Genomic DNA, 27,355 nt, shown 5'->3' on the forward strand with positions numbered 1-27,355 from the left:
ACACACACACACACACACACACACACACAATATACGTATTGTGTCGTTAAGCGGTCTCTGCGTTGTGTTTTGTGTTTTAACAAATCAGTCTTATATTCAGTTTCCCTCACAATGACTCCTCTCATGTGGAACATTTACAGAAAGGGCGATGAAACGTGAGGGACACAATATGAAGGGGGAAGTCACCATAAAAATAATCCTCTGAGCACAGCGACGACACTTCAGAGGTTCCGCCCACTGATCTCCGACCTTGTCAGGTATTGAACATTCAATGAATGAAGAACACAGAATTTGTGTGATTATATAAAATGATTTACAAATAAACCCCACTGCATATTTACAACTGTTACACTCTCCCTCCTAGAATTACACACAATTCTGAGTACCAAAACAATACACACATACAACACATCGGCCATGAAATACACAAACAAAGTGTATGGAATCAGCAATATACAGGACTGTCTCAGAAAATTAGAATATTGTGATAAAGTTCTTTATTTTCTGTAATGCAATTAAAAAAACAAAAATGTCATACATTCTGGATTCATTACAAATCAACTGAAATATTGCAAGCCTTTTATTATTTTAATATTGCTGATTATGGCATACAGCTTAAGAAAACTCAAAAATCCTATCTCAAAAAATTAGAATAGTTCCTCACACCAAGTAAAAAAAAAAGATTTATAACAGCAAAACACAATCAAACATTTGAAAATGTCCATTAATGCACTCAGTACTTGGTTGGGAATCCTTTTGCACGGATTACTGCATCAATGCGGCGTGGCATGGAGGCAATCAGCCTGTGGCATTGCTGAGGTGTTATGGATGCCCAGGATGCTTCAATAGCGGCCTTTAGCTCATTAGCATTGTTGGGTCTGGTGTCTTTCAGCTTCTTCTTCACAATACCCCACATATTCTCTATGGGGTTCAGGTCAGGGGAATTTGCAGGCCAATCGAGGACAGTAATGCCATGGTCAGTACACCAGTTACTGGTGGTTTTGGCACTGTGGGCAGGTGCCAGATCATGCTGGAAAATGAATTCCTCATCTCCATAGAGCTTTTCAGCAGACGGAAGCATGTAGTGCTCTAAAATCTCTTGGTACACAGCTGCATTTACTCTGGGCTTGATGAAACACAGTGGACCAACACCAGCAGCTGACATGGCTCCCCAAACCATCGCTGACTGTGGGAACTTCACACTGGATTTCAAGCAACTTGGATTTTGCTCCTCTCCAGCCTTTCTCCAGACTCTGGCGCCTTGACTTCCAAATGAAATACAAAACTTGCTTTCGTCTGAAAAGAGGACTTTGGACCACTGTGCAACTGTCCAGTGCTTCTTTTCCTTAGCCCAAGTCAGACGCCTCTTCCGTTGTCTTGAGTTCAGAAGTGGCTTGACCATGGGAATACGGCTATTGTAGCCCATTTCCCGGACACGTCTGTGAACAGTGACTTTTGATACCTGGACTCCAGCTTCAGTCCACTGTCTTTGAAGCTCCCCCAAATTCTGGAAGCGACTCTTCTTCACAATGCTGTTAAGGCTGCGGTCATCTCTCTTGGTTGTGCAGCGTTTCCTGCCACATTTCCCCCTTCCAACAGACTTTTTGTGGATGTGCTTTGAAACTGCACTCTGTGAACAGCTTGCTCTTTGAGAAATTTCTTTTTGTGTCTTACCCTCCTGATGGAGGGTGTCAATGACGGTCCTCTGGACAGCAGTCAGATCAGCAGTCTTCCCCATACTTGTGATTTAGTTTACTGAACCAAGCTGAGTGTTTTTCAAGGCTCAGGAAACCCTTGCAGGTGTTTCGAGTTAATTAGACGATTCAAGTGATTCGTTGAACACCCTACTAGTATACTTTTTCATGATATTCTAATATTTAGAGATAGGATATTTGAGTTTTCTTAAGCTGTATGCCATAATCAGCAATATTAAAATAATAAAAGGCTTGCAATATTTCAGTTGATTTGTAATGAATCCAGAATGTATGACATTTTTGTTTTTTTAATTGCATTACAGAAAATAAAGAACTTTATCACAATATTCTAATTTTCTGAGACAGTCCTGTAAGCTTCCTACTGAAAGGATGAGAGAATCAGAGCATTACCCGGCGCCTTGCAATAACACATGACACCCTCTCGTCTAGACAAAGTGAGATGCCTTATACATCACACATATGGCCGAACCATGTGGATACACAAAAGAAAGTGTGACGTACAGCAGCAGAGTTAACCAAAAACATTCCTTTGTCACAAGAAAAAAAAATCGGGGCCTGAATCAACCCCTAGAACAGACTCAAGTTGTGTCATTGACTCAATCAGACGACACACTGGCCTAAAGACTCCCAGAGGCAAGCCCCCCATTGGCAGTCGGACACTGCTGTGGACCAGGATGGGCAGACAGTGACTGTGACAGAGGAACAGGGATTGGGGCAGGAACATCCAAAGCAGGGGAAATTGCCAGAGAGGGAGACAGTGGACACTCTGAACTAACTGAGCCATCAATGGAGGACTGTTCGTGGACCCATGTGCCAGTGCGTCTACTCCACCTGTTGTTGCTGCAGCTACAGGATCTACCCCTCATGCATCAGGTACCCAAAAACCAACAGCTACACAGAGCTCAATAAGCCAATTTATATCAAAGGCAATGACCCCAGCTAGACAGAAAATAGTGGATGAAGAATTGGCCAAAATAATTGCAAGTGATTTCCAACCATTTTCCATTGTGGAGGACAAGGGATTCCGAAGCTTCCCACAGGCTCTCAATCCAATGTATGTTCCTCCAAGCTGGAAATCACTCTCTCAAAAAATCTTTCAGAGACTGTATGATAGAGAACGTGCTTCACGGCTGGCCAGGGTTAAGGAAGCTACTGCAGTTTGCCTTACCACTGATTGCTGGACATCAAGAACCACCACCTCTTTCATGTCTGTTACATGTCACTTTATAGAAAATTATAAAACTGTGGCCTATCTTCTGGACTGTTTTGAGTTTAGCGACAGACACACTTCAGAAAACTTGGCAGAGGAACTGCTAAGAGTGGCAAAAGAGTGGGACATTGAAAATAAAGTGGCTTGCTGTGTTAGTGACAATGCAGCTAACATAACCAAAGCCATTAAACTCTTGAAATGGACCAACCACCCATGTTCAATGTTCAAGGTTCTTTCTTGTCAAACTAACATAGCTACAGAGTAATTATGTCGTTGAAAATCTTAGGTCCCAGGCTTCTCCAACAATGCAACACAATAATACAGACAAGCAGACAATATTAAAACAATATTAAACTATACTATATTAAAAGTAATACAAAAATAAAAATAGTTTTTAAAAAAGTGAGAAGTGGAATAGTGCAATACGAGTCTATATACAAGTTATTGGAATGATATATTAGATAATAGATACATAATTACTAAGTAGCAGATGAATGTTATGAAATTATCTCAGCAGTTCAGGTGTTTAACAGTCTTATTGCCTGCGGGATGAAGCTGTCTCTGAATCTGGTTGTTTTTGTACGGATGCTACGGTAACGCCTGCCAGACGGCAGCAGACTGAACAGTTTGTGTCTCGCGCATACCATCAACCTGATGGTAAGAGATGCCCTGAAGGTCATTAAGCCCACTCTTGACAAAGTGAAGTGGATGGTAGAATTCTTCCATAAGAGCACAAGAGCAACAGAGAAGTTGAAGTCTACTCAGCGCCAAATGGATATGCCTGAGCTCAGGCTCAAGCAAGACTGTGTCACAAGGTGGAATTCTACATTGTACATGCTGAAACGGGTTCTGGAGTCAAAGGATGCAATCATCTCTACCCTGGCCCTTTTCAATGCACATATTGATGCTCTGGATCAAGAAGAATGGGAGGCACTACAGGACACCTGCACTGTTTTGGAACCCTTTGAGCAGGTCACCGTGGAAATCAGCTCAGAGAGGTACAGTTGACAGTTGTTATTATATTATTTATTATTATATCCTCCTGGGACCCAGTCCATTGAAAATGTCCACTGTAGTGGACATTTTGTTAAAATGCATCTCCTTTTACTCTTTTGAGCTACTCTATAAATCCCTGATGTACTGTACAGATGACATCCTGGTCTTTCCAGTGATATGTCATTGGTTAAAATGGCATGCTGGGAAGTTCCTCTTTCTTTTCATCCAAAATGGCTGGCATACCAAAAACAACATTTTATAGAAGCAGGAGGAGAAGTCAAATATTGAATAATTGTAATTTTTACCATGAAAATCATATATGTTCTTGTTTATTAACATGTGAGGAACTACATAATTAGTTCTGAAAGCAATTCAATAATTCCAGTTTTGAAATAACAGCCCTTTTATAAAGGTCCATTCTAGTGGACGTCAGGACCGTCTTCATGGACTTAATGACTCAATATTGTTGCAGGAGACGGAACTGAAGCAGACATTTTCTGTACCAGATAGTTAAGGGAGATTCGGATGTTGAGCTCTCAGATGATGAGAGGGATGAGGATTTCACACCTGGGATAGAAGAGGGTCAAGAAGAAGGGGGGGGGGGGGGGGGGGGGGGGGGGAATGCGGAATGCAGGAGGCTCCATGAGCGCACAGATACAGACAGAGAGACACATAGGGACGAGCTGGAAAGACATGGCCCTCTGGGGGCCAAGAGTAGCACGTATGTCTTATTGTTGTTTTCAGTGGAGCCATGAAAAATGAGAGTTGCCTCAGGAATGCCAGCTTTGTTTCTATGAGCAGGTCAAATGGAGACCACATCCATACAACTAGTCAAGATGACCCTACAGCCTGTGCCGACTGGAGTCAATGAGGTACTTTTCCCACTACATTGACTACAAAGTCTTTGAGGATCTGGAAAGATTCACCAGAAACCAAGCTAGTTTTTTATTGACCAAATAAACAGCAATGTTGAGATCAATTACTTATTTATGTTTTAAATAAAGGTGAATGTATTATTGTATTAATATCACTCTATAACCATAATACGTTACATAGTCTATCTCTTCATTTTGGCTGTCTTTTCAAACTAAAATGGTCCTGACGTCCTCTACAGTGGACATACTGTAACATTTAAAGATTTAATTAAGAAAGTCTAAATTGCAAGATGTTTTTTTTAACCCTAAATAGGTAGGAAATCGCACAAAAAAGGAAATTGGAGGACACTTTTTTTATATAATAACATATTAAGGAACATTTTAGATGTGAATGTCAGTAATATTAAACAAGAATAAACTGAGCAAAGTCCATATACCACATAATAAAACACAGCATAATTTTTTCTGAGTTACTGTTTTCTCTTTTTTCAGCTATGTGACATCCTCCAAAATGCTACTCCTCTGCAGGGGTCTGCAGAAAATCACAGCCTACAACCAGACACAAGTGACCAAGAGGAAAGTGACAGAGTTGGTGACTGCTCTCTCAACGTCGATGGACAGAAAGTTCCACAGAATGGAATCTACTGTACTCGATCCAAGGTTCAAAAGGCTGGCCTTTAATGATCACTGCGCTGTCGATGAGGCTCTGCAGAGAGTAACAGCATTAGCAGCTCGTTGCGACCTCAGCAGCCAGCCAGCTCAACCACCAGGAGGCCAAGAGGGAGAAGAGGGACCAAGGGCACCAGAAGGGGAGTCACAAATGTCTGCTGTTTGGAGGCTCTTTGATGCAAGAGCAACAGAAGACATTGCAAGAAGGAATCCCTCAGCAGATGCTTTGCTGGAAGTAAGGTCCTATCTGGAGGAGCCTCTTATCCCAAGAACCGCAGACCCGCTGAGCTGGTGGGAGTCCAAGGCTTCAGTGTACCCACGACTTGTGAAGGGCATGGCACGGCGACTGTGCATTGTAGCCACATCAGTCCCCTAAGAAAGGACCTTTTCTAAAACAGGGCAGATAATAACAGAGAGAAGAAACCAGATCAACCCCTCAATGCTGAGGCACTTGGTCTTCCTCAATGCCAATCTGCCCTGAAAAGAAAAAGAAAAGGTTACAGTTTGATAGTTGACAGTGGTCCTTTTCTTAGAGACTGTTTGATACTGCTGTTTTGCACATTACAATACATTTATTTGTATTAGTTTTTTTTAATGAAAACATGCAATGAAAATAATTGGCCACAGCAAATCATTTATATTACAATTTAAATGTTTACTTTTGAATACTTCAGTAAAAAGGATGTATTGAATAATGTAAGTGATATATGTGTACACATATAAATAATTAGTCGAAATAGGGCTACATTTAATTGAATTATAAAAGGTATATGTGGTAAAATAGAAGAGCCGTTTGGGAGCCGAAAGAGCCGGCTCTTCTTGGTGAGCCGAGCCAAATGAGCCGGCTCACTCAAACGAGCCGGAATTCCCATCACTAGTGGCTGGCAGCAGACGTTCAATTTAAAGCAGAATCAGCCTGTTTGCAACAGGGATTGCAAAAGAGGGGCGAGTCAATATCACCTTACCGTGCATTTGAGAGTTCCCCATTTCCAAAAAAAAAAGCTGAGATTTTCCATTGAACTTCATATTCATTGTATTAAGTATACATTATGCTGTTAGAAATGGATGTTGGTCAAGCTCCCACACTTTTTATAAATTAACTTCAAGTACATGCAAACAGCAACATGTATCCACCCTGTCATGGACAACATTCAAAGAGTAAATACATTGTAATTACATAGTGATTATAAAATGTACATTTTAAGAAAGCTATAGTCCCTTTCTCAACAATATATTTCAGTTAATGGAAAAAGTATTTGGATAATAATGAAATTATGGAAAACTATTTGTACCATGTCCACCCTGTCATGGAAGGCTTGCTGACAGGGTGGACATGGTACAAATAGTTTGCCATAATTTCATTATTATCCAAATACAATACAATATATTTTTCCAATAGCATATAGCATAATAGGTCCACTTTAAGCAGATCCAATGTTCAGTTTTTAAATGAAGACAGTCAGACAGTCTACAAGGGTAGTGTAAATACTCAGGTAAAGTACAAGTACCTCGGAATTGTACTTGAGTACATCACTTGAGTAAATATACTTCCCACCTCTGAATATTCCCATAGTTTAGTGGTCAAGCCCCATTCCGATCCTTTCTTTTGTAAGTCTTTGCTTATGTCATTGTATCTAATGCACTTGTTCTGTATTGGTATTTCCCAAGCTTAACCAATATAACCCTGGTTACATCACCAGAGTTAATAGAGTCAGCAAATAAGTGATCTCTTCAATAAAACACCGTATTATCTCTTTTTTACTTTATGAATTCAGCCAACTAGTCTGCAATCACCTTACGCCTTTTAGATTTTGGTACCCGGTAAAAAAGTCAGAGTGAGACGTTACTTTTTCCTCACCGATTGAATATCCAGGGGCTTTCTTCGCCCCGCCCACGTCTTTGAAACGTCAACAGCGCCAAACTTCGGGGTCCCAAGGGAAAATGAACACTGATGCTGAGGAGCCGCAATGGAGAAAAGTGAATTCAGCCACAGGAGTGATACCGCGGTCTAGACACGGACACCGAGCAGTTGCAATACGGGAGCTGATAGTTGTGTTTGGGGGTGGAAACGAAGGGATAGCGGAGGACCTCCATGTTTACAACACTGGTAAGCTAACGTTAGCTGGACGCTAACTAGCAGGCTAATGTTTTTAGCATGCCCTGACCCAGACATTAGCTGTTGTTGTTTATTTAAAAGGTCCTCGACAATTTCAGCATGATTTGGACAATATGGACATTCTTATTGTAATCCGCCATCTGACAGCAGCTTCATCATCACTAGTTAGTTCCAGTAATACCCATCATTTATTTACACTAACGTTACTCTGGGTTAACCTGTATCGTTCTGTTAACCCGAACGCTCTCTCATGAACTGTTAGCGCCCTGTTATGCATATCCACGGCACCTCGCGGGAACGCGCACAGTAAAGGCAAATAGCAAATACTTTAGTTGATCTGTTCGGCAACAGGGCCGTATCCAGGATTTCCTAAATACCGAGGTCCAAATATGTTAGGGGGGTTCCGGGGACATCCCCCGATATCTTTGGGGTTTTCATGATCTAGTTAGGTGCTTTTTAAGTCCTGTGGGGGGGTCACAAATTGGATAATATATTGATTTCAAACCATGTCAGTGGGCTGCAGCATCAATTATTTTTGAAAGTGTAATGCATAAGAATCAGTTGATTGTTACTATTAATGATCAGGACATGCAGAAGAGGCTAAAATGATCACAACACATTGTCAACATTCATTTTCCACGTCTCTCCTTTCCATAACCTGCACCCTCTCTTCCATCTTCTTGAGTCTCTCTGTCTTCTTCCTGTTCATTACTCTCTCTGTCCTCTACTCTTTCTCTTTGTTCAATCTCTCCCTCGTTGTTCACTTGTCGCTCCTGCCAGTGAATCAAAAGCAATTCAGCAATTTAGTTCATTTCACTTGTTTGTTTGCATTCTTTTTGTTATTTAAATCTGTTTTGTTTGATTATCAAGAGAGAACAAAGATGTAAGCAAATTGTGTTTTATACAATTGTATGTTATTATGACATCATAACTGCAATAGATGTAGGCCTATGTTGTTTTACAATTATGCCTATTGTAAATTAAGACTATTGTTATATATATATAGATAGATAGATAGATAGATGGGGTTATTAAACCTACATTATTTTGTGTGACTATACCTGCAGTTCCTCCCTGACTTCCATGACTTTCTCTCTCTCTCTCTCTTTCTCTCTGCCTTTCCTGTCTCTTCCTTACCAAAGCTGAGCTTCGACTAACGTAGTCTTTTCATTATATCTGAGTCAGTGTCAAAATAAAACAATACAATGTTATATCTCCATTGTTTTACTCAAATTGAAATGAAAGAAAAAAATTACAACGTTTGTTAAAAGGTAGTCCTTCTGACATTGGATGAATGTAATTCACTTTTGCTCTAGCTAGTTTATTCACGCAATTTAAACCAAAGTATAGCCTATAGCTGCAATATAAGTTAGTGTGCATGTTGTCGGACGTCCACTGACTAACGTAGAGCGTTCAGACAGGATCTGCTGGTCATATGATGTCCTGATGAACAGAAACACAAGCAGCCCGCTGGACTCAGATCTCTAGATACTTCATCACTCCTCGCTGCTCCGGTACAAGTCCGGGCTGCTCGGCTGCGGTGGTTTGTTGTTGATACATGTCGTCTTCTTCTGTTTGCTTTAATCAAGGCTACGCAGTTATGCAGCGCCCCCATCGTCAGTAAATGGAAGTACTACAAAGAACCCCATTCAGTGCAATTATTTCACAAGTTTTGTATACACAGCTCGAAAAATATTACTGAGGTCCGGACCTCGGTGACCTCAATGGTAGATACGGCCATGTTCAGCAAAGTTAGTTTGGAAACGATATAATTTCCTTTTGGCACACATAACACGGCATAATACCGGAGCCCTGCTGCGGGGAAACTTTGACGCTGTTTTGAGTTCTAATCTGTCAAAATGAAGGACGGCTTTCTGATTTTTCCGTCATTGTTAAAAAAAATCTGTCATAGATGGACAATATTCGGTTAACGCGACCTCAGATAGAATCAGAGGAATGAAACCCTCTTTAATGGTCACACATGCAAAGCTATCAGCACACACAGAAGGCTCGTCTCAATTGAATATTTCACCTGCTTCTTTCCCTCACTCGCGTCCCTTCCTTGCGTCTTAGCTCCGCCTCCGTAAAATGCGAGCGAGAGACAAGAGGAGGACAGAGGAGTCCTCAGGTATGAATTGGGACGTCCTCGTTCACTCCAACGTCACTCTTAAACAACGTCTGTTAATGATGACATGTGCACAGCTGTATCCCCTCTCATCGGGTTTAACTCAATAACCCCTTAGAACCGGCCCATTTGTTTGTAAATATTTATTTAAACTAGAGAATGCAATGCCTGAAGAAATTGCTAGTGGGAATGCTGAAAAGCTGACGCTGAATTGCTATGCTGAAATGTAATGTGTAAAAAGAAAGTGAAGGATTTAGATTGAAATGATACATGAACACTAGGGGCTTGAATGTTTGATAAGAGAAGAAAATAAAGTAAAAAACCTTGGAAAAGCAGCAGAATATTTGAACTGCAAACTATTACTTTTCCCGGGTCGCCGAGGATGCTGGCGTTGTTTGTTCGCCGCTCCTCCGCCCCAAATATTGTTCTTTAGTCCAGCTTAGAACCTCTCCTGTCTGGCTCTCTACTTTTGAAACGTCAGTCCTCAGCAAAAATAGCAGATGTGTTGTCATCTCCAACCTGCTGGCTCTTTCCTGCTCATCGGTCCCTAGCCCGCTAGCTAGCTAGCATTATCGGACCTAGCAGGCTGCTACCTAGATGCTCCTCGGCTCCCTGAAGTCTGCCGAGCTAACAATTCTGTCTCCACCCCAACTCCACCTTAACTCCAGCCTAACTCCACCCTAACTCCGCGGCTCGTGTGGGTCTTCCCATCCCGCTGCGATCAGCCGGCTTCCCCGCTGACATCGTCTCTCCCTGCCGCCTACAGCCGGTGGCTAACAAGCTAGCTAACAAGCTAGTAGGCTGGTCACCCGGCTCCCACTCTGCACCAGGCTGTCAGCCCCTCCTACGATTCTCCTCCGGAAACCACTGGAATCATTCTCCTGATATGCTGTGGATTATCACTCTCATTTGATCTGGACTCACACCGCTCCTTCTTCTACGGTCATCCGGCTCCTGGTCTCTGCTGTCCGGGTCCCCAGCATTAGCTAGCTCCGTGCTAGCGCCACTTCACGGGATCATGCCGCCGCTCTACTCCCTGTCAGATCTCCACTCCTTTAATAACCGCCTGCCTCTGGACTGCATGGACATCCTCGCAGATAACGAAATACTCCGCAAACGCCGTCCTCCACACAGAGGCTCTGGCCGTAAGTTTTTATTTCATTCCACGTCTCCACACTCCATCCCGTCCATTCGGTCCTCTCACGCGCCCACACTACGCCATCACAACAAAAAACACGTGAATCTGACCAATCTCCTTCAACTTCCCCGATCCACACAACCCCCCCCGATGCAACGTCACCTCAGAGCAGCCCTGCTCAACACACGCTCCATCCACAATAAAAGCCACATTCTGAATGAATTCATTAAAGACAACAACCTGGACTTTCTGTATCTGACCGAAACATGGCAAAATCCCCTGGACTATTTTTCTTTAAATCAAATCACCCCAGCGGGATTCACATACATTGACAAATCTCGCCCACAAGGGTGGGGTGGTGGTATAGCTGCTATTATCAAAAAGGAAATAAAAGCTACCATAATCCCCATCCCTGATGCTTCTTCATTTGAACACCTGATCTTTAAACTCTCTGGTCCCACTCCCCTGGTCACAGCCATCATCTACCGTCCCCCGAAGCCAAACCCCTCCTTTCTCTCTGACCTCTCTGACATTCTCACTCAGCTTTCTGCCATATCCCCATCTGTTCTCCTCTTAGGGGATTTTAACATTCATATTGATGACCCGACCTGCAAATATGCCTCTGAATTTAAGGAAACCCTTCATTGCTGCAACCTCTCTCAACACATCAACTTCCCAACACACAACCGTGGTCACATCCTGGACTTGGTCTGCTCCACTGGTCTCACCATCCATCATCTGTCCAGCCTCAATCTCCACATCTCTGATCACCTGGCCATCATCATGGATATCAACATCCCCATCCCCGCCCAAAAGCAAAAACGCACAATAACCTACAGAAACCTCAAATCCATCTCACCTTCAGCAATCACTGCCTCCATTACCTGCAAGATGTCTGCCTCCCACCCCCACTTTCTGAAAACCCATCTGAACTTGTGGACTATTATAACAGCACCCTCTCCTTCTGTCTCAATGAACTGGCCCCCACAAAAACTAAAAATGTCTCTTTCATACACTCCGCCCCCTGGTATACCCTCCGAACTCCGCCAAATGAAATCAAGGAAATGTCAACTTGAACGCCAACACAAGAAAACCACACTAACAGTCCATCTTCAAATCTACAAAGAATATCTCCAGCAGTACAGTAATGCACTCAAAGCAGCCCGGTCTAATGACTACTCACAACTCATTCAGTCTGGCTCCAGCAACCCCAAGCGTCTGTTCTTCACCATCAGCAAACTTCTCAAACCCTGTGACAACGCCACCTCGTCCTTCACCACCGAACAGTGCAACTCCTTCCTTTCATTTTTCCAAACCAAAATCAGCAACATTTACAGCAATCTGACACCCTCATCAGCACCCCCCACCTCCTCTCCTGGCTCCCCCCTTCACCTCAAAGCCCCTGTCCCACTTCTCCCCTGTGACCCCCATGCAACTGTCCCACTTCATGACTGGAATTAACTCCACCTGCACACTTGACCCAATGCCCTCCAAATTTGTTAAAGAGAGCCTCCCTGCCATGTCCCAGCTCATCGCCACCATCATTAATTCCTCCCTCAGATCTGGATCAGTTCCCCCCTCTCTCAAACTGGCTGCTGTCACACCCATTCTCAAAAGACCTGGACTCACACCTGACATCATGTCCAACTTCCGGCCCATCTCAAATCTCCCCTTTCTGTCAAAAATACTTGAACGTGTCATTGCCTCACAACTAAAATCCCACCTCAGCTCCAATGACCTCTTTGAGCCATTTCAATCCGGTTTCCGATCAAAACACAGCACAGAAACAGCTCTTCTGAAAATCACAAATGACCTCCTTCTCTCCTCTGACTCCGGCAACCTGAACATCCTCATCCTCCTCGACCTCACCGCAGCATTCGACACCATCAACCACACCATCCTGCTGTCCCTCCTCGAATCATCACTCAACATCACTGAAACTGCACTCTCCTGGCTGTAATCCTACCTCACCGACAGACATCAGTTTATCAACATCAACAACTGCACCTCCTCCACTGCTCCTCTGTCCCAAGGCGTCCCCCAAGGTTCGGTGCTTGGCCCCCTCCTCTTCATCCTTTACATGCTCCCCCTTGGCAAAATAATTCGTCGCCACAACCTTCAATTTCACTGCTACGCCGATAACATCCAACTTTATATCTCAACAAAAACCATCACCCCCACAACACACTCCACTCTCACCAACTGTCTCTCAGAAATAAAAGCATGGATGCAAACAAACTATCTCCAACTGAACAGTGCCAAATCAGACATCATCATCATCGGCCCCCCATCCCGTATCAAAGACATCCAGAATTTCAACTTCACCATCGACAGCCACACTCTATCTCCCCCCCCCCCCTCACATCCGCAACCTCGGAGTCATTTTCGACAGTCAGCTCAAATTCAACCACCACATAAATCACATCACCAGGACCGCCTTTTTCCACCTCAAAAACATTGCCCGTCTCCGCCCATCACTCTCCTCCTCTGCTGCTGAAACCCTGATTCATGCATTCATCACTTCACGACTCGACTACTGCAATAGCATCCTCTATGGCATACCATCCAACCTCCTCAATAAACTCCAACATATCCAGAACTCTGCTGCCCGCCTCCTCACCCACACCCGCTCCCGAGACCACATCACTCCCATCCTCCAGAACCTCCACTGGCTCCCCGTCCGTCAAAGAATCCACTTCAAAGTCCTCCTCATAACTTACAAAGCCCTCAACAACCAGGCCCCCCCCTACCTCACAGACCTGCTGCACCACCACACCCCTTCCCGCTGCCTCCGCTCATCAGAAGCCAACCTCCTATCCATCCCCACCCGCACCAATCACCGGACCTGGGGGGACAGAGCCTTCTCCGTCGCTGCCCCCTCCCTCTGGAACTCACTCCCACAACCCATCAGAGACTGCACCAACCTCACCACCTTCAAAAAACTCACAAAAAACTCACCTCTTCAATAGGGCTGCAACAAACGACTAATTTGATAATCGATGAATCTATCGATTAATGAAACGATTAATCGATTATTCGGATCGTTAAGGTTTTAACTGTACTACTACTTATATCAATACTGCTTATCGATCCGGTCCTTTTAACGATAGTATTAACGGTCCTTTTGACAAGAAATAAGGTAAACTAACTAAACAAATTGTGAACAAAACTAACATTGCTTTTTATTTTAATTAAATGCATAATATTTCACATCAAAAGAAACAACAATGTTTTAACAAATCATATTAAATAATGTGATGACAGAACTGTAAACAGAATAGCTGAAACTTTAACAAAATAACTCAGTTACCTCTAATCATTAACCTATGTTTTTATAACTGAGTTAACTCTGTGTGTTGCTGCTAGCATACATAACACCTGACGTGGAAACGTTACTCGTGGACGGGGCTACAGAGCTACTAGAAAGACAGTCGAACCCGGTGCATTCCTCCGTCTGAATGTGGAGCACTTTTGCTAAATGTTTAGACAAATTGCTCGTTTTACCGCCTTTATATGATAAACTGTTATTGCACTTTTGGTAACGAGCATTGTCCACATCGAGACGGCTAAAGTTTAACCACACCTCGGAGCGCGTTCTCTCCGTCATCTCCTGCGTGTGTGTGTAAATTGCCCCGCCCCCTCGCATGCAGGCGGGGGAGAGATCTCTCGTCTGAATTGGGAAGATCGAAAATACATTATAGACGCATTTTGTAGTCATATTGCATATTAGAAACTGAGTTGGCGACACTAAGACTGCGATATAATGTTTATGTAGCAATAATACATATGACATATGTTTTAAATGTCTCCTGTACCGATTAAAAAGAGCAATAACGTTGGAGCTTAACGGGGTGTAGAACACATGTGATGACGTCACCAACGAATCGACGACTGAATTAGTTGCCAACTAATTTGGTAATCAATTTTAATCGATTAAGTTGATTAGTTGTTACACCCCTACTCTTCAATCTGGCTTTTCATGTGTGATTGTTTTTGTATTATTTGACTTTAACTTTAACTATATATTTATTTGTTGTTCCTTTCTTCTCTTTTCTTTTTTCTTCACTATTATCTGTAAAGCGTCTTTGAGCAGCTGTAAAAGCGCTAACAAATTAAATCTATTATTATTATTATTATTATTATTGAACTAACTTGATGGCAAATGATCTGTCGCCATGGCAACGGTATTTGATGACACCCCATAATACGCTTAGATATGTTGATGGCTGCATCGTTACCAAACCTGGGAAGTTTTGGGCTGTTTGGAGCATTTTCACTGAAGTTATGAGAAAACCGCGTTTCATGGCGAGCATTGTGTTGCCATGGCAACGGCATTTGAAGAAATCTCGAAAATGTCCCGTAGATGTCTTCACGGCTGGACTGTTAGCACATTGATTCAACATTATGCGATACGATGCGATTCAACACGATGCAAAATAATGATACTTCAATATGGTAAGACAGAGGATTTTTTTTTTTTTTATTCCTTATATGCAGCAAATCATAAATTAACAAACAAGTGCTTTAAATATTTGGTTCTCTCTACTAGTACTGCACATCCCATCATGCTATTTCTTTTTTACCTTTAAAAACTCTCCAGAGTACAGTACAATTGTATAACACCTCACAGTTAAACAATTGAAGGATGCATTGCCCAGGATTAACAATGTGCAAATAACAGCTACCATAGTGCAATGCCCATACAGCTGCTGCCTGATGTGCTTAAAGAGCAACTTCCAGGTTAAAGACACCTGTGAATAAATGTGTAGGAAAATGATGAATACACTAGATTTTCAAAAAAATATACAGAAATATACACTACAGTGACATCTGGTGTCGTTTTTGTAAGAAATGTTCACTTCCGCATAAAAAAGCCTCGGCACGTGACCTCCCGCGTGTGACGTAAAAAGGGGGACACAAGGGGGAGAGCGGCCGGTGTAACGTATTAATAAACATGGATCCCAATGCTAGTTTCGACACAGAAGAAGTTGAACATGAATATTCGAATGCATACGACTGACCACAACCTTATAATTATGAGCCTGCTTGGCGTCCAAGAGACCAGGAGCAGCCAAGGATTAGAAGAAATAACGGCCATCGGAGAGAAATTGAGCTGTGGTGTGAGGAGAACCAGTGGAGAACTGGGAAGCTATCTTGGTGAGTGACCGGCGTTAGCTACAGAATGTTAGCTAACGTCACATCACAACATTGTGAAGTTAGCTATCATATATCAGGCTATAACTAAAGTAACATTGATAATATAGTAACGTTACTGGCAGGACTGTTGATACTGATCCATAACAGAAACTAATGCGCAAGTATCAGCCGTATCTCGCGTTACCTAATGCAACTCCACACTACGGTGCTGTGTACCGGAGGAGAGACGCGAGATACGGCTGATACTTGACGATCTGGCGGAGAAAGGTTGTGGAGCCTCCGTTGATATGCCGTTGTAAATGGCTTGATGGAAAGCAGGTGTGTAGTCGGGGAGGGGGCACAGCTGATTGCAGCAGGTGAGTGGAGGTTGAGCCGGGAGCCAGGAGTGACAGCCACCACGTCCACACAAACAACACAGACAGGGGGAAACAAACAAACAAACAAACACAAAGGAGACGGCTGGAGCAGTACAGCCACCACAGCGTTACCTAATGCAATGTCTTACGGTGCCGTGTACCGGAGGAGAGAGACAGAGAGAGCAGCGAAGGGGGGAAGAGAGAAGTAATACGGTTTCCTGATAAAGCTGTGGAGAGTATGTGCTGCAGGGAGGTGGATGCACAACGCACCCAGGAACGAACGCTAGCTCCGGTCCTTTTTACTGTGGACTCGATGTCCTGACAGGCTGGTATTTGTGCAACCTGCACAAACACAATACTGCACCATGATTACAAATGGTGAAATACAATGTAAAACTACAGAAAAATAGCAGCTCCTTAAAACACAACCGCTCTACTCTACGCAACTCTACTATACCCGCGGTCAGAGAGCGGAGATGTGTCCCCTGCGTGATGTAATATGACGCGTTTGACGTATGACCTTAAAAAAAAGCAGTTTTTAAGAGCAGAGCTCAAAATTGCTCCTTTCCCTCTAAATTCCTGCCCTTATGTCTCGTAAAACATATCAAATCCTGCATTCACTTTTTTAATTGTAATTTTCAAGCAAGTTTAAGCATAAATGTAGAATAAATAAAAACCTGCAAGATGCTCTTTAACACTCATTCATAGGCTAACTCACCGGTGAGCAGAACGCAGTGGTTTCTATATGAACAATAAAAAATACAACTAACCTCTCACAAACAGGTATTTCATAACTGCTTACAGTAAGGAAGACAATTAAACTATTATTGGCAGTCACAGGCTGCTGTAAACTAAACACCACTCTCTGACAGAACACCTCACTGAGTGATTGAACCAGCGTTTCCGCCAGGGGGCCGTCTTGCCGTCATTTGACGCCCTTATTCAGCTCGGGACGACCTGAGCGCGAGCCGAGGGCGTCCAAAAATATTAATAATTCGAGAGAAGATCGAGAGTTTTTATCGCTTGATATGACGAAAAGGAAAAAGGACAAGGACATTCCGCTGTTGGAGGGGCAAAGGAGTCTGGTGGGATTATTTTCGGAGTATTGAAGATTGTTTCCCCGACATCGAAGGTGCCTGCTACAGGACAACACGGAACGTGCGCGATTTGGACGCGATGAGCGGGGGGTTTTAAGTAGAGCACGTGCGTGAGCTGCGAGCACCAGAGCCCCGCAGCGGCGAAACTGAGGCTCCGTGGTAAACTGGGGTAACATGAAGAACCGTTTGGGAGCCGAAAGAGCCGGCGCTTTAAGAGACCCGAGCTAAATGATCCGGCTCACTAAAATACAGTATCTATAAGAGACGGACCCCCCCCCCGCTCTCAGGGTGGACGCCCTCTCAGCCCTGGTCTGGCGGAAACACTGGATTGAACTCACATGTCTAAATTTCAGGTTTCTCCATTCAGCCGCAGACCCCATGTCGCCTCTTTATGTGCGTCGCTAAGTTCCTCGTACTACTTGTGTACTTTAAAGCGGCACGGCATCGTTTACAATTTGCGAGCGATTTTTCAAGTAGTCCATCTTTCTTCAAAAATCCGAAGTGTTGCCAAACGTTTGACTTGTAGGTATTTTTCGGTGCGCTGTGTTTTTCTTTCTCCTCGACTTCCATGCTTGTTGATAACTGAGACTCTCGGCCTCCGTAGTGCGAAGCAAAGATCAAAGATCGTCTCTGCTGAGTGCTGACAGGATGAGAGGATATTATATGAATGAATCATTTTTTTACCTATGCAAAGACGCTACAATCGATGCATCGCGAGTTCAACCCAAACTGTTGCCGATGTGCACTCTTTCAACCGGTGCACTCGCATCTTGAACGTTTATGCCGGTGCACCGATGCGAATCGGTGAATCTTAACATCCCTAGTGCGCACTGTGCGGATGCTGTGGTGGGGAAAGGTGAGGCTGAACTTACAATGGGGTTTAATGGAGACATGTTGAACGTTTTTGTCATTTAATGCCCTCAAGAGGCATTTAGTTGAATTATTTTTGCTTAATTATTTTTCAAGCTACGAGATGTTTTCCTACGTTTCTCATGAATAATGATGTCTCAGGAATGTAGGGTTTGGCAATTATGGCAGGTTTAAAAGAGATTATGAATGCAAAATTAAATCTGCCCTCCACTGTGACATCACGCAGTCTAAAATCTGAAGAAAGCCTCTTTACCAAGGTCTGAACAATGTTTAATATCTCTAAAAGCATGGATCACATTTAAAAGTTGTGTTACACAAATAATGTCAGAAAGATGTGTAACATTTTAAAGTTGGAATGAGGTTTCTGAGTGAAAGTATGAAGGAGCAGTTAGCAGTTGAAGTCGCATGAAGATTGTTCAAGTCTGAAGAGTTTCTCCATTGACTTCCATGTTAAAAATGTGATGTTTGGGACGTCCAAAATTGTAGTGGATGGAAATACTCAAGTAAAGTACAAATACTTTTTTTAAAAAGTACTTGAGTACAATACTTGATTAAATGTAGTTAGTTACTAAAGTTTCACCACTGGTTAAATCCATCTTAAACACACTGACTGTTATAACTCTTAAAATAGGATTTATGCTATCAAATGTGTAAAATGCAGCACTCCCCAGGATGTTCTGTCTAATACAGTGTCTGACTTCTTGATGCGCTTTAATCCAGTCTCAAAGCAGTGGTTCCTGCCTGCGGTGAGGGGGGACATCCCCCCCGGATGTGCTGCCCATGGCTTCGTCTGTGATGGGACCCGGATTCTGGTCTTTGGCGGCATGGTGGAGTTTGGGAAATACACCAACAGCCTTTATGAACTCCAGGTAATGACACCACAGATATTCAGTCCGGATTCTAATCAAGTTGCTTCAGTGAAGAAACTTCTCAAATGTTGACTTTGATCCCGTGTGGCGCAGGCTAGTCGCTGGCTGTGGAAGAAGCTGAAGCCCAGGGCCCCAAGGAACGGCCTGCCCCCCTGTCCCCGGATCGGACACAGCCTCACTGTTGTGAGGAACAAGTGTTACCTGTTCGGAGGGCTGGCCAATGATAGTGAAGACGCCAATGGCAATGTACCAAGGTACAGTCAAAAGAATAAACACAACAACGAAAACATAGGCTTTGTTTTTGAGAAATGAATACAAACCTGGATATCGAGTTGGGGTAGTTGTGAGGACTTCTTACTGGCATTTTATTTGGCAAGAGCTTTACCTCTCAAGTGTTTAAATTAGGGCAGCAACTAATTATGCATATTATGTTACTGTTTATATTAAATTACAATGTTTAAATGTAACTAGAGAATGAAATTCCTGAAGAAATTGCTAGTGGGAATGCTTTATGCTGAAAAGCTGACCCTAAACTGCTATGCTGAAATGTAATGTGTAAGAAGAAAGTGAAGAATTTAGATTAAAATGATACATGAACAGTGGGGGCTTGAATGTGTGATGAGGGAAGAAAAGAAAGTAAAAAGGCTTGGAAAAGTAGCAGAATATTTGAACTGCAAACTTCTGAACTAACTTGATGGCAAATGATCTGTCGCCATGGCAACGGCATTTGATGACACCCCATAATACGCTTAGATGCGTTGATGGCTGCATCGTTACCAAACCTGGGAAATTTTGGGGCGTTTGGAGTATTTTCACTGAAGTTATGAGAAAGCCGTGTTACATTACATTACTCAATTCAATTTCAATTCAATTCAAAGGGGCTTTATTGGCATGAAAGTTAAATTAAACAATGTTGCCAAAGCATCACAATACAAAATAATTAACAACATTAACATACATTTCAAATGTTTACATATTATTGATGATACTCTCTCTCTTCTCTTGATCGCCCTCTCGCTCTTCTCTCTCTCTTCTCTTGATCTTCGGCATATGATGATGACACCCCGTAATTGAAGTAGAGCTGTTGAGGGCAGGACCATTAACCTTTATCTGAAGTCTGCTGCTCTAAGCATGTCAGTTGGAGTGATGACATCATCGTGTTCCATGACACAGGTGTTTATATTTGAGCTAACGGGGCGTCCAGAGATCAAAGGTTTCCATTGTTCTGAATGAGAGATAAACCTCTTACATGTGAACGTTTTGTGGAAGAACCGTAACAAATATCTGTGAAATTTCAAAACGTGAAGCATGTCAAGGAAGTTGAGTATCTGAAGTTTATTTTTGTGTAGTTTTCGGTTAATAATGTGGCCTTTTCTTCAGTTTAACTAAAGGTGTGCGGCTGCTGCCGTGAGGAAATGTCTGCCTGAAATTACAATGGGCTTTAATGGAGGAATGTTGAATGTTTTTGTCACTTCATGCCCTCAAGAGGCCTTTTGTTTAATTATTTTTTGCTTAATTATTTGTCATTTTTCAAGCTACGAGATGTTTTCCTACGTTTTTCATGATAAATTATGTCTCAGGAATGTAGGGTTTGGGAATTATGGCAGTTTAAAAAAAATATATGAAGGCAAATTTCAAGATGTTCTACCCTCTAGCTGTGACATCACGCACTCTAGTTAATGTTAAAATCTGAAGAAAACCTCTTTAACAAGGTCTGAACAATGTTTAATATCTCTAAAAGTAAGAATCAGATTTAAAAGTTGTTTTACACGAATAATTTCAGAAAGATGTGTAACATTTTAAAGTTAGAATGAGGTTTCTGAGTGAAAGTATGAATGAACAGTTAGCAGTTGAAGTTGCATGAAGATTTGTTGAAGTTGAAGAATTTCTCCATTGACTTCAACGGTTAAAAATGTGATGTATTATGGGATGTATCTCTGGAATTATGAAAGTTATGAATGAGAAAAGTAATAGCAATCGATTCCCGACCGAGCTGAACGTTTTGATGTTTGAACGGAGTTTCTGCGATGTTCAATGCGGGAGAAGAAGAGGGCCAAAATAAGTCGGCGGAATAATAATAATAAACTTTTCGTGCGTAGAATAACAGTTAGTGATAAATAATGAATTTAATGAACATAACATAGTGAAACCCAAAGTGAATCTATTCACAATGATGCAGTTCAATACAGCCTCTGACTTTTTACCATCTTAGATACATGGGTGACTTCTATGAGCTGGAGCTGCAGTCTTTAACAGGAGTAAGAGGTTGGAGCATTCCTGAGACAAAGGGGGGGGGTCCCTCAGCACGGGAGTCCCACACGGCGGTCTCCTACACTGGGCTCGGCTCCCCGAAGATCTACATCTTTGGTGGGATGCAAGGATCCCGTTTAGACGACCTCTGGCAGCTTGACCTTGGTAGGATTTTTTTTGACAGATAATATTGACTAGCTGCAAGTTTGAGAAATGAACTTTTGAAATATTTCGCATCATTAAGTTGCCACTAAACCTTGATTTAAATGTAAAAACTGTTGTCGGCTTATTTTCAAATGTGCATGTACTGAGAAATATCTCTTTTTTATATTTTTAGTTCCTTAATATTATCATCCTTTTTTCTTCAGACACAATGGTTTGGTCGACAACTGAAACCAGAGGTTCCACACCACTTCCCAGAAGCCTTCACTCTGCCAGTGTTATTGGAAACAAGTATGGGATTTGCCATTATTGGTGTCATGTCTATGTTCAAGCAGAGGTCTAGTTTGTATATAACAGCTGACCCAAAGAGCCTTTGACGAACTGTCCCTCTGTCTGCAGGATGTTTGTTTTTGGTGGCTGGATTCCTGCCCCAGAGTCAGACCTGCACACTGCTGTAGAACCTGAATGGATCTGCAGTGACTCCTTAACTGTACTCAATTTAGGTGAGTACATTACTCTGATTTCCACACAGGGTAAAACCCTAGAGAGAGCATTTTCATTTGGTGATTCTTGTCAACATTTGGTGTTAAATCATTTTTTAACATGAGGTTTTGTCAGCAGCATGTTCAGCCTTACTGTTTTAGGAAACGTCAAGCTATGCGCTATGTGTTTTATTCACTCACTGATGCCTGCTTTTCCTATCTCAGACACTATGAGCTGGCAGGATCTTGGCTCACAGCAACAAGACATTGTTGAGTACCAGCTGCACAGTCAAGGACCCCAGAGTGATGATCCGTACGCCTTCCTACCCAGAGCCAGGGCCGGACACTGTGCTGCCAGTGTGGGGTCAAGGCTCTACATCTGGAGCGGCCGGGACGGGTACTGCAAGAGCTGGAACTACCAGGTCTGCTGTAAGGACCTGTGGTACCTGGAGACAGGTGAGAACTGACACCCAGCTGGGAATAAAGTCATCTAAAGGCGTATTCATACTTTCCATATCCACGGGTGTCCACCATGGTCCTTGTGATGCAAACTTCAGTGCTGCGAAAACATCAGAAAGCAGATGCCCTGCCTCAATCTCATATTCTGTGTTCGGTCCGCAGAGCGACCAGCCGCCCCAGAGGCCCCCTTACTCATCAAGTCTACCGTCAGCATGCTTCATGTGGCGTGGCGCCCCCTGGCGGCAGCAGACTTCTACATCCTTCAGATCCAGCCTACACCCCCACCTGCCAAAGCCGTCCATCTCACTGGAGCAGAGGCACTGGGCAGGAAGGCTGAGGTACTCTCAACAGGAACAGAGGGTACAGAACAGTTTCAACACCTGAAAACAAATCTGCAGCATGTTTATCAGGATGCACACCTTTCTAAGAACCTTTTTGAATCACCTTTCAGATTTACAGTCTGTTCAACCTCCAACTGGAGGAACCGCTAATAAAGAAGATGAAACATCACCACAGGTAGACACTTTTAAATCCACCTTTTAGTATTGCCTTGGCTTGCTTGAAACCTCAACTGAGGTGGAACCCAAAAAGTTAATATCCAAAACTAAAAACTTTTAAAAAACTAGACCAACTACAGACATGTCGGTACTGTTCTCTTAGATTTCTTTACATTTAGAGTCTTTATTCTGAGAGATGCTAGCTTGTGTTGTAAAGCTCTTTGAGTAGCCACTAAGATTAAAAGCGCTTTACGAGTGCAGTCCAGTTCCTGACTTGTGAATGAACCCAGCTGCAGATCATCAAGTAAACAACACCCTGACTTCTGCATTAAACTGGGCACTGTTACTCAGGTATTTTAATGCAGTTCTTCCTATTTTGAAAGAAAATATGTTCTGCTTTACTTTTCTCTCTGAATTACAGCTTGGTTCAGCACAAAAGGACACTAGGGCAGAATCCTCGGAAAGCAAAGCAGAAGCAGAGAGCCGTGCTAGCAAGGACACGGAGAAGGACTGTGACACAAAGCGCTGCAGTAAGTCCTGTTCTCCAGTGATGCGAGGCATTTCTGTACTTCCACTCATTATTTTCCTTTTCGGAATAATTAAATAGGCAATAGGTATACCTAAAGTAATAAAGCTGCATCCAAATGGGTCATGATGGTATGATTCAATCTGCTGTGATATTTTGCAATGCTGCAAGCAAGGAGATATATTGTGATTTCTTGTACCTAATTTTAGGAACCTGTCACAAATTATGGCCTCAGTAGAAAGGGTTTTGAGGTTGTGACGTCAGTTAGGGACGAGTATGCAGCAGACAAACACACTTTGATAACTTTTTCTGGTGTGACTGGGGAAACAAATGAAATGCTACACACAGCGAGAAAAACCTGGTAGATGTCAGGGGCCCTGCTGCAACACACGACATGTAAAAAGTAGTGCTCTCCTTCCCACACAGCGTTAGGGAAAGGACAAACAACAGGTCTGTTCTGCTGTCTCACTCCAGCGTTAGTGAAGCTGCCGTTGTTTGGCTTTGATCCGCTGACCTGTTGTGCTCTCTCTCTCTGTGTGCGAGCTGTAGGTGTTGCAGCGGACATATCAGCAGAGGTCAGCAGCTCAGCTCAGCAGCAGCCAGGTACTGATGCTGCTCAAGCTCAGGAGTCAAATCACACTGCAGCATGTCGTGAAGTAAAACTCACTGAGGGCGTCCTTTTCTTTCACAGAGAAACAGCCAGTGGACAAGACATCAGATCTCTCCCATACACATCAGGTCAGACGCACCTGTGTACAGTAATCATTAGCTCTTACTGGGCTCAGTGTAAACTCAGACTGAAACCTCTCTCCTCCAGGTCCATCAGACCCCAGAGGAGGTGTGGTTTGATGTTGGTGTGTTCAAAACATTGTTCTGTGAGGCCAGCCATTACTATTTACCTGCAGACATTGACCAGACGACTGCAGCCAGCAGCAGCCGGCCACCAAACACTAATGAGGTAAATACAATAATAAAAACTGACTGAAAAACAGTTTTTACTGTTATTGAATATATATGTTAGACAGGGCTATCCAGTCAATATTTATTTCCTTCTTTTTTTTTATGTGAAAATCTGTTGAAATTTCAATATAAACCAGGCGATTTATTTAGGGCTGCAACATTTTCGCCAAAATGGTTATCACAATGATTAACATTGAAATCACAATTATTTATCACAATAATTTATAGACTTTTCTTTGGACATGTTTTATTGCAAATTAAATAAAGAAATGTTAATAGCCCTTGCACGGCTTTCACTTCCATGTTGTGCCACATTCCTTCTATCAGACAGACCGTAGCACATTTTAGTTTACCAGTCTGCCTTGTTTCCTAAATTATTACATATTGTATAATATTCTCCTACTCAGATTGCAGCTGCAACATTCAGGAACGTTTTTCAATTCTCTTTAAGCTCAATAAACACAGATACTATTTGACAGGATTTGTTTCCACAACATCAACATCTTCTCGGGCACGTGGACCACTTTTAGTTTCTCAGGGACACCCCAGGGTCTCACCACACAGCTTCTGTATATCCTCTGCTTTCCCATCAGCCCTCCCTCCAGAGGAAGTGTCCCGGGCCTCAGGACTACCAAAGCAGAGAGAAGCAGGAGCTGGCTCCAGGGCAGACCTACAGGTTCAGAGTTTCAGGCATCAACTGCTTCGGCCAGGGAGACCTCAGCCCGGTCAGTGAGTTCAAGACCTGCCTGCCAGGTTTCCCCGGAGCGCCTTCTGCTGTCAGGATCACTAAGGTGACACATATGGGACTCACACTGACAACCTGCATAAACTACGAAAGAGCTGCCCCTTAAAACACTTTCTTTGCACAGGCCAACGATTTGGTCCACATCACGTGGGACGCCCCCCCCTCCCCATCAGGCCGGATCCTGGAGTACTCAATGTACATGGCGGTGAGGAAGAGCCGCTCCACCAGCTCGGAGCGTCCGGGTCAGATGGCCTTCATCAGGATATACCGCGGCACCAAGACATCCTGCTCGGTCAGCTCCACCCAACTGGAGAACGCCCAGATCGACTGCTCCTCCTCCAACCGGCCGGCAGTGGTCTTCCGCATAGCTGCTAAGAACGAGCAGGGCTACGGCCCCGCCACGCAGATCCGCTGGATCCAAGGTGCAGGAGCTGGACTTTATTTTCTGCTCATTTTTTTTACCAGAATGATATGTTTTTCCAATTGTATTCAACCTGTCTCTCTGTTTTTAGATCCTATTAAATTGCGAGGGTCTGCTTCCAAAGCTGACAGCAATGCTGAGGCTGACCTAGATGCTGCTGACAGGTAACCAGTCAGCTCAAGATTCTTCATTTTCTCTTTCTACATTTTTTATTTTGAATAATTTATTTCTTGCATTTTCAATTTTGTCTTGCAGCTCCAGCTGAGTGTGTGGACCAATGACACCCGTTTTTGGAAAGACAATATGTGCACTCAGGAAAATGGCGATTGTACGTCGCTGCGTTACCTACAGTTTTGTTAATTTATTTTCTTACGTATTTAATTATTCCCCTGTAAATATATTTTCATAGGAAGTTTGACCACTTGAGTATTTTTGTTAGTTAATTATTTTGATAAGCAATAAGAAATATGATGTTGACCCAAACAAGAAAAAGATGTAAAACTCTGAAAGCATCAGCCAGTGTACATCGGAAAGAAAATGTTGTTGTGATATTGCTGTTGTTTCTTAATCAGATACTTTTCTATGATTCAGGCTGGGTTTTAGATCTTCTAAGATCTTTTAATGTGTTATCATTACCCCAGATTGTTAACAAATATATTTTGCAAGTCTGTCGTGAATAAAACATTTGTATGTTGACTTCAACTAAATAGCAGAGCACAACTTATGGTTAACTTATAGCTGGTTTGAATTAAAGGTATAGAAAATGTCCCATATTTCACGAAAGAGCGTTGTATGTTAACTTTTGTTGTCCTTGGCTTGACCAACTCATTGTTGAGCGGGTACAAAGTATTATTGTTGTCCTCCCTGTGCTCCTCCATCATGTCTGCACTCCAGATTATTACGGGCCTCTCTAACAGAGAAACTGTTATCCGGACCTCAAATTATTGAGAGCAGTGCTTTATCTCTTCATGTGGTTGCTAAAAAAGGATTTATTTATTGTACTTCCTTTCATAAAGGAGCATTTATCTTATGTGTTTTACTTACACAAACATTTTCTGATGAAAATAACTACATTTAAAGTTGAGACAAATGGGCATTTGATCAGAACATGCACATAAATCATTTTCACCCGTTAACATTCATCGGTTAGGCTGCAGACTTATTACCGATCTTGAAGATGAATTGTGTTGAAGGTAAACTTGCATTAATCTTGTCCCTAAAATGAAATTCACTTGTGTTGTAGCCACAGAAAATCATTTTAAAGTAGTTTCATTAATGCAGCCGATTGTGTTTTAAGCTTTTTTAAGTAGTAACCCAAAGGTTTACATGCTGTTTTAAGTAGTATTATCGTTCAACAGCTGCTTCTTACTGAGGGGGGTGCAGGATTGTCAGTACCATTTTTGTACAATAAATACAAGTTAAGATTACCAGGATTAAAACTTTGCAATTTAATATTAGAAACGATGCTTACTGAAACATAGTTCAAATGTATGAATCATTTGAATGCTGAATACATTCAGTCAATATGTAGAGACTTGGAGGTTAAGCAATTTATCAGTTACGTTATAATTATAATAGGTAACATTACTCACAAACTTGTTATAGCGAAGTATATTGCCAGTACGAAAGTGTTAATTGTAAAAAGTCCTTCCATAGGGTT

The 27,355-nt window shown here is 42.7% G+C and overlaps 2 protein-coding genes across 5 annotated transcripts in view; both read left to right on the forward strand.

Annotated features, from left to right (window-relative positions):
- Nucleotides 1-26,478, forward strand: part of hcfc2 (host cell factor C2) — a 28,029-nt gene extending 1,551 nt beyond the window's left edge. Inside the window, exons 2-18 of one of the 4 annotated variants that reach the window (XM_079655156.1) lie at nt 141-257; nt 19,045-19,193; nt 19,287-19,447; nt 21,406-21,608; nt 21,812-21,896; nt 22,005-22,108; nt 22,313-22,543; nt 22,709-22,906; nt 22,998-23,062; nt 23,465-23,573; nt 24,119-24,172; nt 24,261-24,307; nt 24,387-24,527; nt 25,123-25,320; nt 25,399-25,696; nt 25,787-25,859; nt 25,951-26,478. In XM_079655156.1, the coding sequence (XP_079511282.1) occupies nt 19,149-19,193; nt 19,287-19,447; nt 21,406-21,608; nt 21,812-21,896; nt 22,005-22,108; nt 22,313-22,543; nt 22,709-22,906; nt 22,998-23,062; nt 23,465-23,573; nt 24,119-24,172; nt 24,261-24,307; nt 24,387-24,527; nt 25,123-25,320; nt 25,399-25,696; nt 25,787-25,859; nt 25,951-25,960 (2,022 nt within the window). In that variant the 5' untranslated portion in view covers nt 141-257; nt 19,045-19,148 and the 3' untranslated portion in view covers nt 25,961-26,478. Of the gene's footprint in view, nt 1-140; nt 258-7,336; nt 7,573-19,044; nt 19,194-19,286; nt 19,448-21,405; nt 21,609-21,811; nt 21,897-22,004; nt 22,109-22,312; nt 22,544-22,708; nt 22,907-22,997; nt 23,063-23,464; nt 23,574-24,118; nt 24,173-24,260; nt 24,308-24,386; nt 24,528-25,122; nt 25,321-25,398; nt 25,697-25,786; nt 25,860-25,950 lie in introns of those variants that run through there. The other 3 variants (XM_079655155.1, XM_079655154.1, XM_079655157.1) reach the window with 3 other exon arrangements.
- On the forward strand, nt 2,048-6,668 carry LOC307022371 (uncharacterized protein). The gene is made up of 3 exons (XM_079655164.1): nt 2,048-3,923; nt 4,666-4,793; nt 5,289-6,668. Exons 2-3 carry the CDS (start codon nt 4,789-4,791, stop codon nt 5,839-5,841), a joined length of 558 nt encoding a protein of 185 aa, XP_079511290.1. The 5' UTR covers nt 2,048-3,923; nt 4,666-4,788; the 3' UTR covers nt 5,842-6,668.
- Nucleotides 26,479-27,355: the final 877 nt, after the last annotated feature.

This window comes from Notothenia rossii, assembly GCF_949606895.1.
Source record: "Notothenia rossii genome assembly, chromosome: 10".
NCBI classification, from domain to species: domain Eukaryota; kingdom Metazoa; phylum Chordata; class Actinopteri; order Perciformes; family Nototheniidae; genus Notothenia; species Notothenia rossii.